Source organism: Benincasa hispida, chromosome 9 (assembly GCF_009727055.1).
Source record: "Benincasa hispida cultivar B227 chromosome 9, ASM972705v1, whole genome shotgun sequence".
In the NCBI taxonomy this organism is placed as follows: domain Eukaryota; kingdom Viridiplantae; phylum Streptophyta; class Magnoliopsida; order Cucurbitales; family Cucurbitaceae; genus Benincasa; species Benincasa hispida.
In genome coordinates this window covers 65,495,891-65,512,794 of record NC_052357.1, presented here as the reverse complement: position 1 = coordinate 65,512,794, position 16,904 = coordinate 65,495,891, and the positions used below count along the sequence as shown (strand labels likewise).

Below are 16,904 nucleotides of genomic sequence, written 5' to 3'. Positions count from 1 at the left end.
GTGGAGAGACTTTAATACTTCAAATTAATGGGGTAAAAAAATACGATTAAAATATCATTTTAATCTCTATTTTATAATTTTGTCAATTTTAGTCTTTATGATTAATGTTAAAGTCATTTGTGCAAGAAAAGATCGCAATATAAATAATTGAAACTAAATTCTTGTGGCATTTAGTTGGTCGGAAGAGAACACTTGCCCCTACATCCATTGATGGCACATCTCAAATCTTTTTGTTTTAAAAACTATTTTAAGATTTATCCAAAATACTAAGAATAGATTTAAACTTTTAGGAGCGGTTTGGATCATAGATATTATTTCATGGGTATGGATGTTATATGTCTGGAATTTAAATATATTTTAAATACCAGGGATAATTAATGTATGTGTTTGAATATGCAAGATAATTACTCTTTGAAAGTTAAATAAATATGTTTGATTTACCAATTTTGTATATAGAAATCAAAACTATATAATTATTAAATCAAAGGTAAGAGAACAACTAATGTAGTCATGATAAATTTAACTATTTAATATATTATTATATTAGTTAATTACTTAATCAATTAAAATATCTTTAAATGAATATTTTTAAACTAAAAATTATTTAAATTATTTTATTTAATTAATAAAAATAGCTAAATAAATATAAATTAAAAAAGATATTAATAATTAATAATATAATAAATAGTTAAAATAACATAAAATATCAACAATAAATGATTAGTTGAAATTTATTAAGTGTTAAAATATATTTATATTTAAATAATTAATTAAATTAATATTAATAATTATTTGATATTAATTATTAATTAATCAGTCTCTATCTATATTCCAAGCATAAAAATATCCCCACAAATTTGGAGGGTATTAAAAAACTTTTGGTGAATTTTAAAATTCCCTGAATAATAGTGAATTGAAATTCTGTAATGAAACAAAATGATCTTAAAGGTACTAGAACTGAGAGACCAATTATATTTTAATCCCGAAAAAAGAGAGAGAGAGAGAGAGAGAGAACAATCAATTTACCAGTGAAGTTTTGCAACCACAATATTTTAAGTTTTCAAAGCTAAAAATTATTGTAAACTTATTGGTTCATATTTTTTTCAAAAGGAAAATGTTTCTCTTTAACTTGATTTGGTATATATTGTAGGCTCGAGGATAATTGAAGTAAAACAACGAGTTGATATACAATCATTTTACAAGTCAAAAACAATTAAAATTTGATGGAAAACTAAATTTTAAAACCATTTGGAAAAATAATATACCAAAGAATCTTAGGTATTTATATTGTGGAAAAAGAAAAATAATGTCGGCAGCCATAAGACTATCAGAGTCGAGAGGAAAAGCCAAAAACACAAATTTACAAATTTACAAAACAAAATCTTTGAATTGAATAAATGGTAGCCATCTTTGACCATCAACAACCATGGCCTATACACATGCAACTTCAAATGTGAAAGCTTTTGGGGCTTTTTTTTTTTTTTTTTGTTTTTTTTTTTTTTTTTTTTTTTTTACCAACTTGCCCCTCTATTATTTTTTTGTAGGAGTTATGGTGCAACATTACCCTTAATTTCATATATATATATATAACCTTCCCTTGAACCATTTCAACTTTCAAACATTCTCCAACTTAAATCTAATAGATCATAAAATTGTTGGAAATTTTGTGTCTTACCTATAGAATCTATCCCATTAATGTTATGGTCCAAAGAGTTCGTGAACCTCACAACTAAAATACAACAATTTTAAATTTTATTAACTCCTTACATTGTAGACCTCACTACTTCACAATTCCTAGATTTCATAACTCTATTCTTTACCCCAAACATCTTCTTGGTGTTCTTTTTAGCTGTGAGATCAGTTTTAAGGAGCTTTTTTATTTTTGGATAGTGAAATATTAAAGAAAGCTGAAAATTGGGACATTACTCCACAAGTCTCATGCAAAAATGTGCCCAACTTGAAGATGTCACATTTTAGTTAAGGTTATAATACATTATATCATTTCAAAGTTGAACCTCTGACATCTTCATCCTTTAGATGGGCATTACATTAACCACTTCAGCAAAGATAGATGGAAAATTAATAACTACAAACAATTTAAAGAGGAAAGGGTAAAACGAAAGAAAGATGCCAGCAAAATAACCTTATAGATGAAAGACAAACCCAAGTGGAAATCAAATAAGTGCAAAATTCTTATAGAGAAATAATGTTACATGCGTTTAATCTAAGAGTTGGTAGTTAGGAATAACAGTGCAAACGACTAAAATAACAATAAAACAACGTACTATTTTACATTAACTTGTATCGGGCTGTAGGCTCTGACTATCTCCTGATATAATTTATAAAAATGCTATGACAAAAGATGAAAGAATATGAAGTTGCACGACTTTTTAAGAGAACAAAAATTAATTATTAGTTTATGGCCAAGAAGACACTCAATAACCACAAAAGCTCCCGTGTGAACTGCATCGACAATTGAAGACCAAAACAGAGTCAGATGACGACGGTCGTGCTGAAATATAGAACATTACTTTTAGATTTAAGAAACAACTCGAACCTAAAAAAGATCTCACTAGAGCTTGACAAGTAATATCATACTGCTTTCTACTTGTCAGGATGCTCCCTTTTTCCCCTACGACGTGCATGGTGGACAGTGTTTCGAGTAGGTTTCTTTGTTTTCTTCCTGCAAGTGACAAGGAAACTTGAGTTATTCATATATAGGAAAGAACCATTTTCAATTATATATTATAACAACATATAAGAAAGAACTGTTGTTCAATATATATAGAAAGAGAGATTTCATAAGATCAATGGAAGATGAGCCAGTTACAGTTGAATTGACATAGAACTATATGAATAATACTGACCAGAAAATGGCAGAGCATATATTAAACAGCAAAATAATAGGAAGAGCCAATAAAGCAGAAGCCTGCAGCAATTTAATTGGAATTAAATGTTAGAGAGATGAAAGGGTATGTCAGAAGAAAGAAAGAAAGAAACTAGTTCATGTTGAGCAACATAAAATGCATACCGCAAACCATTCAAACTCTCTAGTTGCGAGCGGCCTGGTCAATTCGTGTTTATTGAGAGTCTCTTTAACAGCACCTTGAACCTTAAGAAAACAAATAATAGCCTACTTGTAGTTAATTCCTCTCAAGAAAAAGATAACTATGGTTCTGAGGGGGGAAATGGCATATATTACAGTCTTATTTAAATAAATAACAATCAACAGCCTTTTATCAAGGGGGGAGATTCTAGATTTCCAGCTGAACATTTGGCAATTCAAACACTGATAATTCTGCAATCACCCTTCTCACTTTTTAGCTCCTATATATATATATATAAATCCACTCTAAGCAACGTGGCCAGAAAATTGCAATTGCATTTATTCAAAATTAGAGCCAAATCCCATACTGCTTCCCCAATATAGCCATTTAATTTGAGAGAATATGGTACGTCAAAGAAAAGAAATGAATAATATATTGTAGCTAACAGTTTCGTTCTATATTTCTATTTTCTTCACCAACCAAAATAATAATAATAAAACTAAATAAATAAATAAATAAGCTTAGTAAATAGTAACTGTGAGCAAGAGACGGACTAGGAGTAGAAACCCAACCCAGAGACTCGGGGGATTAGGAATGGAAAAAAAGAAAGAAAGAATTTCAAATTTTTAGGTTATTATATAAACTAGGCAATAACACAGGCACTTCGAAGTACATAAGCCAGCAAATACCAGTCCATATACGTGCATATCCTCAAGTGGGGAAGAATGCATTACCTTATGATGATATACAGCCGCAGATTTTAGAAATTTTCCATATGCAAGAACTAATTCCTTCGTATAGGGCTTCAAGACCACCCTAACCTTTTCTACGTGTGGTTTCGTAGCAGTAGCAACTTGATCAATATACGGCTTGCTGAATTTCTTAACTTCCTGCCACCGAAACAAAAAATGAGGATCTTTGGCAGTGAATAGAAGCTATTTGCATTTAGGGGAAAAAATGAAACAGTATGGACAGCATACCAGATAGTACGGACCAATAGCTTCTTTAGATCTAACTGCATAAGGAGTAATCACATTTTTCGATGTCTGATAAAATTCTACAGTTTTTGTAGTTAATGTATCGAGATGTGGTTTAACGTTTGTTTTTACTACCAACCATCTTTCCTTCACAGCTGGGATATATTTCTGCAAGCAACGTCATGGCATATGAGAGACCAATACACTATCGGAAGAAATATCATCAGAAGAAACTTCATACAACAAACAGGGAAAAAAATCAACAATGTTGATGCTCTCATCTAAATCCGCAGCCTGGTAACAAATCTGTTGGTGTTTCAAAGGGCCCATGGAAAGCCATTGACAAACAGAAAGATCTGGTTTTGAATCACTTCTCCTTCGAAGTTGGAAAGGGGGATCAGACATCTTTTTGGAAGGATTCTTGGCTGCGATCATTTTCACTAGAAGATGAATTTCCAGGACTTTACTCCCTCATACTCGATAAGGACTCCTCTGTTGGCAAATGTTGGTTCTCGGGACAATAATCCCTGGAATTTTTTGCCAGAAGGAACCTTAGAGAAGAAGAAATTGATGGAAAGGGGCTTATCCAAAGGCAATCTAAGAATTCAGTCCCTCATGATCAATGCCCAAGATCATCATCAAAGGAGGCTCATGATTGGATTATTCTTTTGTAATCATTTCAATCTATCGATAAGCGTTTGCGTTTCCTTGCACAGAAAAAATATTATTGTCATGCTCTCATTCTACTTGTTAAAGCTAGTTAATTATAGGTGTCCAGCTCAGCATTATTCATTAGTTTACTGATGAATTCATTAAACTTGGGCACTGACCTACTCAAAATTTTTCTTCGGGGAGAAAAGAAAGAAAAGCAAAAGAAGCCGATGCCCAGTTATAGAAAGCAAACTCGACTGACTAATGGAAAAGAAATCAATAACTTTCTGTTCAGACATCCAAAGGGAGGTATTGATGTGAGCTTGTCCAAATTCCTCCCAACTACCCTCTGCATCCATGAAAGCCCTATTATTCCTTTCAAGGTAGATTCTCTAAAGGAGTGCAAAGAAACTGGCTAGCCACAAAAGTTTCCCTCGCTCCCAGAAGGGGGATGCAATAGAACCTCCTCCATCATCACTTTAAAATCCCATTGAGGCACCCACAACACAAATGAGCTCCACAATGAGCTGAAACGCAGACAATTAAAAGAATTCTATTCCAAATCTAAACCAAAATTTGGATAGAATCTAACATTTTAAACAAACTTACTAATTTAGAATCTTAGGCTCCGTTTGATAACCATTTCGTTTTTTGTTTTTGGTTTTTTAAAATTAAGCCTATAAACACCTTTTCCACTAATTTCTTGCTTTATTATCTACATTTTGATTTTACCAATGTTTTAAAAAACCAAGTCAAGTTTTGGGGGAAAAAAGTAATTTTTAAAAACTTGTTTTTGTTTTTTGAATTTGGCTAAGAATTCAACTCTTTTACTTAAGAAAAATGTAAAACATCGTAAGAAATTGAGAGGAAATAGACTTAATTTAAAAACCAAATGGTTACCGAACGGGGTCTTATCAAATTTGGAATTTTTATTCAAATTATAATCTACAAATTGGTCCATTTAAATCAAAAAATGTAAAATTCAAATTCAAGCCATCTAGAATTGATCTCAAATTATGAAAATTTGTTACATTCATATTCCACACATATCAGTTTTTTGTGAAACTGAAAATAAAAAAGTATAACAAATAATGTAGAAAATTTCAAAATAAAATTTGTGTTAATTAAAAATTTGATCGAAATATAGTTCTAACTATATAGCATACATATAAAAAACAAGTTAGAAACAAATGTTAGAACTCCAGGTTAAACAAATTTACAGTCCAAACACACTTGCTAGACCCACAGAGAATAAACAACTCCACAAACTCCAAATTCCATGACTCAACTCAACGTCCCAAATGCTATCTAAGTGGATGAGAAGATTTGTGCTTTCGGATTATTACCGAAAGCTCTCCCTAGATTGAGCATCATGGAAGGAAAGAACTTTAATGGTATAAGAATGAGAAGCTATAATATTGCATGACGTGATACACAGAAAACTCTCTCTAGATTGAGCGTCATGGAAGAAAATAACCTTAAAAGTATAAGAATGAGAGGCTACAATATTGCATAAAGCAATCCTGTATTGTAAAATATGAGAACTTTAAGGTAGTGAACTATTGAATTAAGATACTAGAGAATTGAAGTCCAGACAGTCATTAATTGAGATACCATGTCAATGCCCAAGAAATCAAAGCAGAAAAAAGTAGAAAATAAAATCTAAAGCCTTACTACTTTCACTGTTTTGACATGGGGTTCAGCCCATTTTGCTGCTTGTGCTGTCTTATCTGAAGCCTGCAGCAAATTGGAAACATTAGTTAGTTGATTAAGTCACTGAATCACACACTAGTATATAAATAAATATAGGTTTCCTAATAATAAAAAATATATACACACACATATACACGGCATTTTTTAAAGCTCAAAGGCACAAGTCTTTATAGAGCTTAAGCGCAATGTAAAGAAAAGCACACATTTTTTTGTGAGGTGCATTATATATGCAAGTACTATATAAAGATGAGAAAGCATGGTTAAAGTGGAAATATGAAAATAATAATAATAATAAAAGTTAAAAAAAAAAATCCTAAACACAAGGAACTTTGCATTTAGGCTTAGCAATTTTTTTTTTTTTTTTTTTTTTGGTAAATAAAGAAGAAATAGCCCTTATTATCATTATTTAAAAAATAATAATAATGAAAAAGCCTAAAGGCCCAGCGCTTTAGGCCTCAGGGCTTCACAGAAGGTGTCTTATTTTGTGTGTCCAGACTTGCGCCTAGTGTCTCAACCCCACTATGAGAAAGTACATTGAGACTTTCCACCAAGCCAAGTTGGTGCAAGCAGGCACGTGGACACACCTGAAGCAAGCATGTCGACACAGATAAGCAAGCACCCCAACGTGCACAAGCAAGCACATCGACCCTGGTCAAAGAAAGGGTCACGATATGATCGAGGAAGACGATACATCATTTAACACCAAAGATGAAGTATACTGGAATGCTAAGATAGGGCAGAAGTGAATTAGAAGATTTTTTGGCATTAAAAGGTCAACGACATGCTTATCAGGGGCCAAATAGGGTCCTAAGACGTTGCCCCAAAAGTTTGGACGAGCGACTATGAAGTTAAATTAAGTGCAATGAAGTGAGGGATGCAAGCCTATCAGATTTCGTGAGAATCGAAGTTGAAACAGGTGCTCCACGACAGCAAGTGACGTTCCGTCACTTTCCACGTGCAAGCTTCCCAAAAGAAGAAATGGCCTAAATGGGGGAGGTATGGTATTGGCTCTCCACCACCCATGGGCTAAGTTGCCTAAGCGAGCTATCACATGACATATTCGTGTGTCATGGCATGGTCTGTCGCTGGACGAGTGTCTCCGACAATTTCCTGTGAGGAGGTGTCGAGTGGCACAAGTGTGCCAGCATTGTGCCTCCTCAAAGTGACAAGAGGTTGTGATATAGACTCAAGTTTCAGCACGACAATATCCTCAAATGACATAGTATGGTCGCAAATATCGTCATGCCGTGATAATGTTCGGGTTGGTGGATGTCCAGTTAGTCCTAGTAAGTACAAACGACTCAAGAGTTGGTTCTCAATAAAGTGCCCAAATGCAAAATGAAGCTTTATGTCACTCTAAGGTTTGGGATGACATCTCTGGATATCAGTGGGCACCTGGTAAGCGTTGCAAAGCTAGCCTTGGCCCAGTTAGATACAAGACTTATCCTAGTTGGCAAGTTAAGCCAGTTCTTGACTTGAGATGTAGCAGGAAGCTTAAAGTGAGCTTGATAAAGTAGTACTAGCCTTGTGAAAGGTCAGGACCCATCCTGAGTTAAGGTCCCGACTTGATGTGAGAAGTGGGACAACCGAATGGTCGAGAAATAAGATGAAAAAAAAGATGTTTTGACCTGTTGAAAATACCTCAGCTTAAGATAAAGGCAAGGTCAAGCCAGAGTAAGTCGGTTAAGAATAAGAGGGTTGAAAGCGTTGAAATGTATGAAAGGGGTGAGATACATTGCCGAGAGCAAGCTAAGTACAAGCGTCAAGTTGAGAACACTCAGTTGAGATGAGGTTGACAATGAGCAAAAAGATGCTCATGTGTGAAACAAGTTTGAGTAAATGTTTCAATGCAAGTCATGAAGCAAAAGAAAAGGCAAGCTTGATTAAGGATGGAAGAACCTTGCATAAGGTCCAATAGAATAGGCTTACTCACGAGAAAGAATATATCGGCTGGCCATGTTCGAGACAAGATCATGGCATTGCATGGTTGATAAGTAATAATAGTAACACCTAGCGCCTTGGCGCGCCTGGGAGGACTTTTTAAACACTGCATACACATGCATGCATGGTACATACATATAAAGAGAGGGGAAAAAAACACAAAACTAAAGACCATAAAACCAGCCAACAACTCAATTTATTGTCAGATTTGAGTTATAGAGTTACACACGTCAACTAAACTAGCACAATTCATACAGATCCTAGATGCCAGAAGACATAACCCAACTCCACCTTAATAAAACTTTGACCCAAACCAGTGAATTCAAAGAACAAAAAGGAGGGGAAGGGGAGGAGAGAAGATGCCACCGGTAACATTTTTTCCTTGTTAAAATAGTTTGAAGGAAGTGAAGCTTGTATAATAGTACCTTCTGAATTACTACATCAATTGCCGGTTTTGCATGTGTGTTCCAATGTGTTTTGATCAAAGACTGCAAAGGTAAACCTTCAGAACTCATATGAGTAAAAGTTAGGGGACGGGAACACTATACTAGAGCATTACCTGTAACTGGCCATAGTGTGAAGCGAGCCAAGGCGGGAGCCATGCACCATGAACCTGCTAACAAAATAAAGTTAGCAACCCCCTCATAATCGAAATTTGATCTAAAATAGCATCCACCACTCTACATTATTCAAACACTTTACCTCTGTCAACTCTCTAATTTTTGAAGCTGCCTCAAACTTTGCCTTCCTCATCTCTTCCTAATTTTTTATTTTAAAAAAAATCAGAGTTTGGAACAAAACATCACTGAAGGGTGTCTAGATTAATAAAGTTCAGAAGCATCATACCTTGGACACTTCAAGAGCCCGTTCAGTTACACGAATTCTGCTCTTCTGTTCTTCATGAATCTTCTGGAACTGTAATAGTAAAAATCATCTTCCAACATCAGGTATTTCAATCATGTGTACAATGTTAGTGTCAGAAAGAATAAAAGCAAGACTATCATAACTCAGAAAGATGGTTTGAAAAGGAAAATTACATTATATTACAGATAACCTTTCCTAGAAGTTTACAGTAGGAAATCTGACTACTTAACTGAAGTTTATACACCGACCTGATTTTAATTTTTTACAAACAGATTAGCTGCGACGACAATGCACCTAAATGGAACAAAAATCTTGCATTTCACATTTAAGAATCTGCTAATAAAGAAATGTCAGAAAAGTGATAAAAATCTAAATCTAATAAGAGACTTTAATGACATTTGAATGAAGCCTGCATAGAGTACCATTCTTTAGGATAAAGCATACATTATCAGTTCAATTAAACAAACACCAAGGAAATACCAGGGAGGCACCAATGATAAACAGTTGATGATGTAGCAGAGAAAAAAAATGATAACATTTGTCATACTTCATGCCAGAAGTAAATACATTCAAACAAAATTGTTATCATGATGTTACATATATTGAAGCTATAAAAAGCCATCAGCCTGAAAAACCAGCAGTATAAGATAAGAAACTGGTGAAATAATTTCTTACATTCTCTAATCTTAAACCGGCTTCATGTGTTTTCTTCTCAGCTTCATTTGCTAGAGTTTCCCAGGATCCTTTCTCCCCATCCAGTATCTCCAATTGCCTTTTGAGATCATCGACCTGCAGAAGGGTGGTAAATCATCAAAAAGATGATAGTGATTTAAAAATATAATAATAATAAATATTGATTTCCATTTCTTGCCTGTCTTTCTAATTCATGAGCACGTGCATATGCCTTTCCAACCTGCTCCTCAGCATCTAATTTCCCTTTTTTCTAGGCACGATAATAGATTATAAAATTTCATCATTTGAGTGAAGCATTACATATGGGTTTTCAGAGATAATTATAGCAGCAAGATCAAGCATGTATCAGAAGTTGAGAATTAAACCATCCTGAAAGACTAAAAGACTAAACTGCTGCTGCCAGACTGCCACAAACCTGAAGAGAAGCAATCTCACTTTCAAGCAACGAAATGCTATCTAGCTTGGCACTAATGATCTTTTCCTTCTGAGCTATCACCTCCTCCTTTCTCTTCAATTCTTGGGTTTTTTCATCAAGGTGGGATTCTTCAGCATTGAGTAAAGTCAACCGTTGACAACCGGAAAAAAGAAGCAAAAACAAAAACAAAAAAAAAAAACAACAGGACACGAATTTAGATTTTGAGAAATATTCCCAAAAAGAAAAGCACAAGTATGAATAGTAATCATCCTATGCTGATAGTTAAAACGAAACCCAGTTTTCCAGGTATAGAAGAACCACAAGTCGAGAAACCGTTAATTTCTAAAATTTCTGTACCTTACTGTCGAAAAACATGAAAAACAACTTCACAAAATCACAACAGATCAATCTTTCAGATAGAGATTACTACAAATCACAATGACGTTTTTAATCTGGCCATTCCGAGATAATATGAAATTATCGATCCCATTAATCTAACTGGTCTACGTTCTCCATGAAATTCGATTTGCCTCCCACTTTTTTCTTTCTTGCTAATGCTTCCTCCAAAATCAAAAGCTAATAATCAAAATTCATAAGAGACGATAACTAGAGCAAGGATAATCGATATCTAACCAAGCTTTTGGATCCTGGACTTAAGCTCGTCCAATTCGACCTTCAAATCAGAAAACTCAGAATCATCCGATCTAACGACTTCAACTACATGTTCCGCTCCTCCATCAACCGATACATCGGCGGGGACCTGCGTGAAGACTAGGGCTAGAAAAATTGATAGAATGGCGAGCTTTGAGATCGCCATAGTGGCTCAAATCTCGGCACAGAAACTCCAGATGAAGGGAGAAATGATGAACAAACTCTTCGAAGTTCAAAGCTGAAATTTGAAACTATGCCATTGCGATCCACTCTTATTTTGTCGTCGTCGGTTCCACGAGACAATTGTCAATGGATTTATTTTATTATATCATATTATTGTTTCTATTTTTTTTTTTCTTCCCTTTTTGCACCCTCTCGCATATTCTTTTTTCTCTTTTTCTTTTTTCCTTTTTTTTCTTTCATTTCCCCTTTTTTTAGTATAAAATCGTATGTTCTATTTTAATTCTCATGGTTTTGAATAGTTTTCCATATAAATCAAACTTTACTATTTGGTGGTGTACTATAAAAAAAAAATTACAAATTTGGTTCTAAATAAATGATTGGCTATCATTCAACTAAGAAATTAAATGTTTCATTTCTCTAACTCTATTCAGTTTTTAGAATTCTCTAGCTATGTTAAAATATTTATGTTTGATCTCTCAATTTTAAAAATGTAATTTTTTAGTCTTGTTTATAAGAATAGATTCATTTGGTCTCTGAATTTTCAAAAGGTAGCTTTTTAGTGACGAAAGTTTTTAAAATAGGTTTAAAAAGTTCCTCAAAGAACTTTATACAATTATTTTAAATAATTGTATGACATTTTAAAGTATAATAATAATTTTGAAAAATTACATCATTTCTAAAACTATTTTTTCTAAATTTAAATTTTATATAGTTATTTTTAAAAAAAATCAAACAAAGAATACTTCAAGAACCTTTTTAAACCTATTTTTAATAAATCAGTGACTAAAAATGTAAATTTTGAAAATTCGAGAACCAAATGAGTCTATTCTTATAATCTAGGAACTAAAAAGATGCAAATGTTCCTATTAAAAATGAGTAATAAAGAAAATAAATATATTGGAGGAAAAATATAGATTTTTAAGTTCAAAATTAAAATAAATAAATAAAGACTTTAAATATCAAAAACCAAATTGGGATTTAGTCTTTTTAATAATGAAAATAAAATAAAATCAACAATGGATGGAGTGAAGAATTAGGTAATAGACTATATGTTGTATATGTGCGGTTGGGATTCTAGCCTTAAAAATATATAGTTTTTTTTTCTTCTTCTTTTTTACTCTATATATAAATAAAAGGGAAAAAAAAATCTGAATGTGTGGACCGTTTAGCGGTTTTTCCAGACACGTGGCCCATTAATCAGCCCACGAAAGATACACGGACAAAACGTTGATATGTGGATATTAATATTGCTAATATAGAAAATATTGTGGCATTTATTGTAAATATTATAAATAAATAGACGTCCATTGTTTAGTGTCGTTGTCCATGTGTTGGGTAGTTATTCATGCTTGATACATGTAAGTCCACGTCATATTTGTGGATCTTAAGTTCACACACATTAGTCCATTTCAAAATTCCACTAATTTTCATATTATCCAATTTTATAATTTAGTTATTTTATGATTTTAGTTATATTATATTATATTATTATTATATTATATTTTTTCCATATCCGTATTTTCATTATGCTCCTCAATGTCACAATAGCACTTTTTTTTACCTCTTTTGTTTGTTTTTTTTTTTTTCCCTTAAAGATTTTGGCCTAGTTATTCTAACAAAAAAAAAGGTCTAACTCTAACTTTTTTAAAAAAACAATTATGAACTAAGTATTATATGTATGTAACATCAAATATACATATAAAATCAAACAAAATATCTTTAGCTCAATTAGTATTAGAATGTGTTGACGACTAAGAGATCTGTGGTTTGAATTCTATTACATAAGATAAGCTGTTGTAATTGAGAATCGTCAATTAACATCAACCACTCAGGAAAACATAAAATGGAGAAAAGCGTAGTAAAATGTTTAGCCAAGCCAACTTGTAATTGACTAAACTTATCATACACAACAACCCCAAGCCTCAATGGAAATAATTTTCAAAACAAGCCACATGAACAAGTTTACTACATTTGTATATGTTGTAACCATGTATAAATATATGTCAATGAATCGATAATAATTAAAAATTATATTAAAATTTATTGAATGATAATTAAATGATCATATTTTTTAATCTAATAGATGGAAGTGAAGAAATAAAAAATAACTTAGCTCGGCGTACATGAAAATCAACATTTTTAAGCCTTAAAATAAATTAAACCAATAATAAATAATTAATAAACATCAATGATTCTTAAAATGTAGTTAATTGTCTTCAATAATCTGGAGGGACCTACCTAATCAGAATTAAACAATTATTTCAATATTAATTTGTATAATTTTGAAATTAAACCCCACTATTTCTTTCCCTTCTAGGAGGGAGAGGCCCTAGACCGGCATTAAAATTGAAGGTTTAAGAAAATTTTCAATTTTTACTATAAAAGAAAATTTTCAATTTTTACTATAAATTAGCAAAGTGAATCCATCTTTTACTCGTAATTTAACTGGTTAATGCATATATAATAATTTAGAAATTTTAATCCTTCACCCCACGTAGAAGTAAAATAAAATGTCATTATTTACTCTAAACTTTCAATTTTATCCAAATGCAACCTAAAATTCAATTAATTATACCTTAACTATAATAAATGTTGCAATTATTACCCATAGATGCATTTAATGAATATAAAACATTTGTCTCGATACAATTAATACAGACTTTAAAGAAAAATAGCCTATGGAGTTGGATTTTAGTTGAAATTCGTGAATTTTGAAAAAGATATTCAATCATTAATATCGTTTGAAGTATTCTAAATTTTTCTTATTAAACGTCAAATTGAGCATATTTCAATTGGATTTCGAGTGTGCTAGAAACCACAAGATTCAAGGTCCGAATCTCTCAACTCTAATTGTACTAAAAAAAATTCTCTTACTCCATTGCTATACTTTTTGTTAAAAACAAGGGGTGAATTAAGTGGAAACTAAACATGGAATAAAAACTGCGATACATGTTTAAGCCGATTTGCTATGCAATCGTGTAACCCTAGACTATCCAATCGACAATTGTATATCTTGGATGTGATCACATAGTTCAAGCTACAAATAGACATACCCACCACGACCAAACATGAAAGATTACACAATTTACTTTGATTCGATTTATCAAACAATAACGAACAACAATCAAAAAGAAAAAACAATGGAATTTACACTATTATTAGGAGACAAATATCCAAAAAATTATATGGTTTTCGCTAAAACTAAATATGATTTTGAGAAATAGAATAGGCAACGTAAAATCCTTCCTTTTAGTGGAAGATGGATTCGAAGACGGATACTCGATGAAGGGCACGTGCGAGGAATGGGCTTACAAATGACTCATCTAAGTATTAATCTCTTCCTTTTTATACAAGTAACTTTCTCTTTATATAAAATAAGCTCAAAACAGATTTAGTTATTGATCAGCTTTCATAACATAAAGTTTTTAATGAACTTTTCTTTTTAAATCTCCACCTTGAAAGAATAACCAGGGTAAATTCTGAAACGGTTCCGTAAATTAACTTCATTTTCAACCATTTTTCAGGTTATATCAACCCCATTACTTCAAAACAATTTACAATTTTCATCCTTGCAACTGTTTTTTTCTTCAACATATTCGTGTGTTTTATGAGGTATGTACCTCGAGAACTTCAACTTTTTTTTCTGATTTGTTCTCCAATATTCCAAATCTTTAGATGTCTGAAACTATAAATGTCTACTATTTTCGGATAATCATATCTGTCTTGTACAATTTCTACTTGAAAATATCTTAAATTTACATAATATTCTAAGAATTCGCCCTTATAATAACTACATATAACAAAAAAAAATGTAATAGATACAGTTGACAATATTCATTTTAATTATATAGTACAAATAAAGAAGAATAATATAAATCAGGAATGATAAAAAAGTAAAATGAGGATGCCTTCAACGTGGAAATTTGGAAAATTCATATTCATATTTCAAGAGAACATCCAAAACTCTTAAGATGCTCTCCGTACCACATCCTAAAATATCTGAAAATCTCTATATGTGAAGAGATCTTCAAATTAAACTTATTATTTTAATTATTTTTACATTGATAATTAATTAAAAATTATATTTTCTATAAAAAAAATTATTTGATTTGAATTTAACTAATTTTATTTAATCTAAGTTATTTGGTAAAAATTTAAGAAAAATAACTATTATAAAAATTTGAATCAATTAACCTCTGTAAATAGATGTGACAAAATATATTAATATTGGGAGGATATTATTATAACTATTATTAAAAGAAATCTCTAATGTGAACAAAGAGAGTATGATACACTTATAGTACTAGAGGTTTTCGCGAAGTTCAAAGCTGAGAGTTATGGAGAGCCAAAGTAATTTTCATATTATTATAGTATTATAAATTTTAACTTAGCGGACCACTTGATTTGTGAGTGTTATTGGTAGTTGGTTAAATCTCTCTACTTAACGAGAAATTATTCAATGAAGAACCACAGTATGAACAATAGTTTTCAATGTTAACATAAATGCATTAGAGGGAAGTATTTTAAACTGAATATGCAGTTCCAATTAATAATTTGCCATTCAAAAATACAAAAATAATCGTAAATTAAATTACATCGAACGAAATTTATATGTATGCACCCTTTAATTTAACTATAAAACATTTTTTTTTTTAAAAAAGAAACTATAAAACTTTATAAGTTGTTTTCAAATATAAGAAAATGAATACAAATATTTATAAAGATAGCAAAATTTCACTGTCTAGATACAGTAAATCGTGATAGACTAATGTTGTACTATATATGTCTATCTGGTCATGAAAAATATATAAAATATTCTATTGCGGTCTATTGCATATAAACTGTGATATTTTGCTATTATTTGTAAATAATTTCAAGAGTTTTGTCACTTAAAATAATTTTCTAACTTTTTATATGTAGGTTACCTGTCAATTTATATTATAACCTTTTTATGTGTGAGAGACGTATAATGTATTCTAACGTTTTTATTTTTATTTTTTAATTGAACTCTAAAACCTTAACCACGATACATGTATTTTAACATTTTGTTTTAATTTTTAATTTTTATAAGAAAACTCAATTTAGACCATTAAACTTTGAAGTTGTATAACTTAAAACGATCACCAACTAATAATGACATAACTTCTAAAATTTTAGGGGAGAATCAATTTCAACATGTTTGAGGTTGGTTATGAACCCATTGATGCATAATGCTCACACATGTATTAAAGAAAACGTTGACATTAAATGATTGATAGTAGTGATTGGTTTTTCTTTGGTATGTATACGATTGGTTTTTAATCTTATTATTTTGGTTTGTATTTTATACTCGTTAGAAATAATTACGTGATAATTTTTCTTCCTACAATCAGGAGATTTTGAGAGATGAATAAAGTTATAAAGGTAATTTTGAGACGAATTTAAATACAATCAAGTATTCATAATTATAAATTACCGAAAAAATATAAATTGATTAATTTATGAAAGTTTTGAGTCTAAATTTATATTATTAATTTAATGTTTTGATTGATAACCTTGGACTATAACTGGGTCTGAAAAAAATATATATATATAAAAAAAGAAAATTTTGTAGAGTTAGATATATTAACAATTTAACACATTAGATGTAAGTTTGCATATAGTTATGGTATGGAATTTAAACATTTTTATTTTTTTAAATATAAATTTGGGTTGTCTTTAAATAAAGAAAAATGAGCCAATTTGTTTACAAATATAACATAATGTCACTGTTTATTAGTCAAAGACTGC

The 16,904-nt window shown here is 31.2% G+C and overlaps 1 protein-coding gene across 3 annotated transcripts; it reads right to left on the bottom strand.

Annotated features, from left to right (window-relative positions):
* Window positions 1-2,168: 2,168 nt before the first annotated feature.
* Window positions 2,169-11,267, bottom strand: LOC120086122. 3 transcript variants are annotated; one of them, XM_039042576.1, is made up of 15 exons: window positions 10,935-11,267; window positions 10,302-10,429; window positions 10,065-10,136; window positions 9,869-9,982; window positions 9,176-9,244; window positions 9,032-9,088; window positions 8,889-8,942; window positions 8,755-8,817; window positions 6,350-6,412; window positions 4,028-4,192; window positions 3,782-3,937; window positions 3,032-3,112; window positions 2,868-2,929; window positions 2,558-2,683; window positions 2,169-2,463 (listed from the first exon to the last, which is right to left on the bottom strand). In XM_039042576.1, the coding sequence occupies exons 1-14, from the start codon at window positions 11,116-11,118 to the stop codon at window positions 2,605-2,607; spliced, it is 1,347 nt and encodes a 448-aa protein (XP_038898504.1). In that variant the 5' UTR covers window positions 11,119-11,267; the 3' UTR covers window positions 2,169-2,463; window positions 2,558-2,604. The 3 variants fall into 3 exon arrangements, with proteins under 3 accessions (XP_038898504.1, XP_038898505.1, XP_038898506.1); XM_039042577.1 differs by having other exon boundaries at window positions 2,169-2,512; window positions 2,599-2,683; XM_039042578.1 differs by having other exon boundaries at window positions 2,599-2,683.
* Window positions 11,268-16,904: the final 5,637 nt, after the last annotated feature.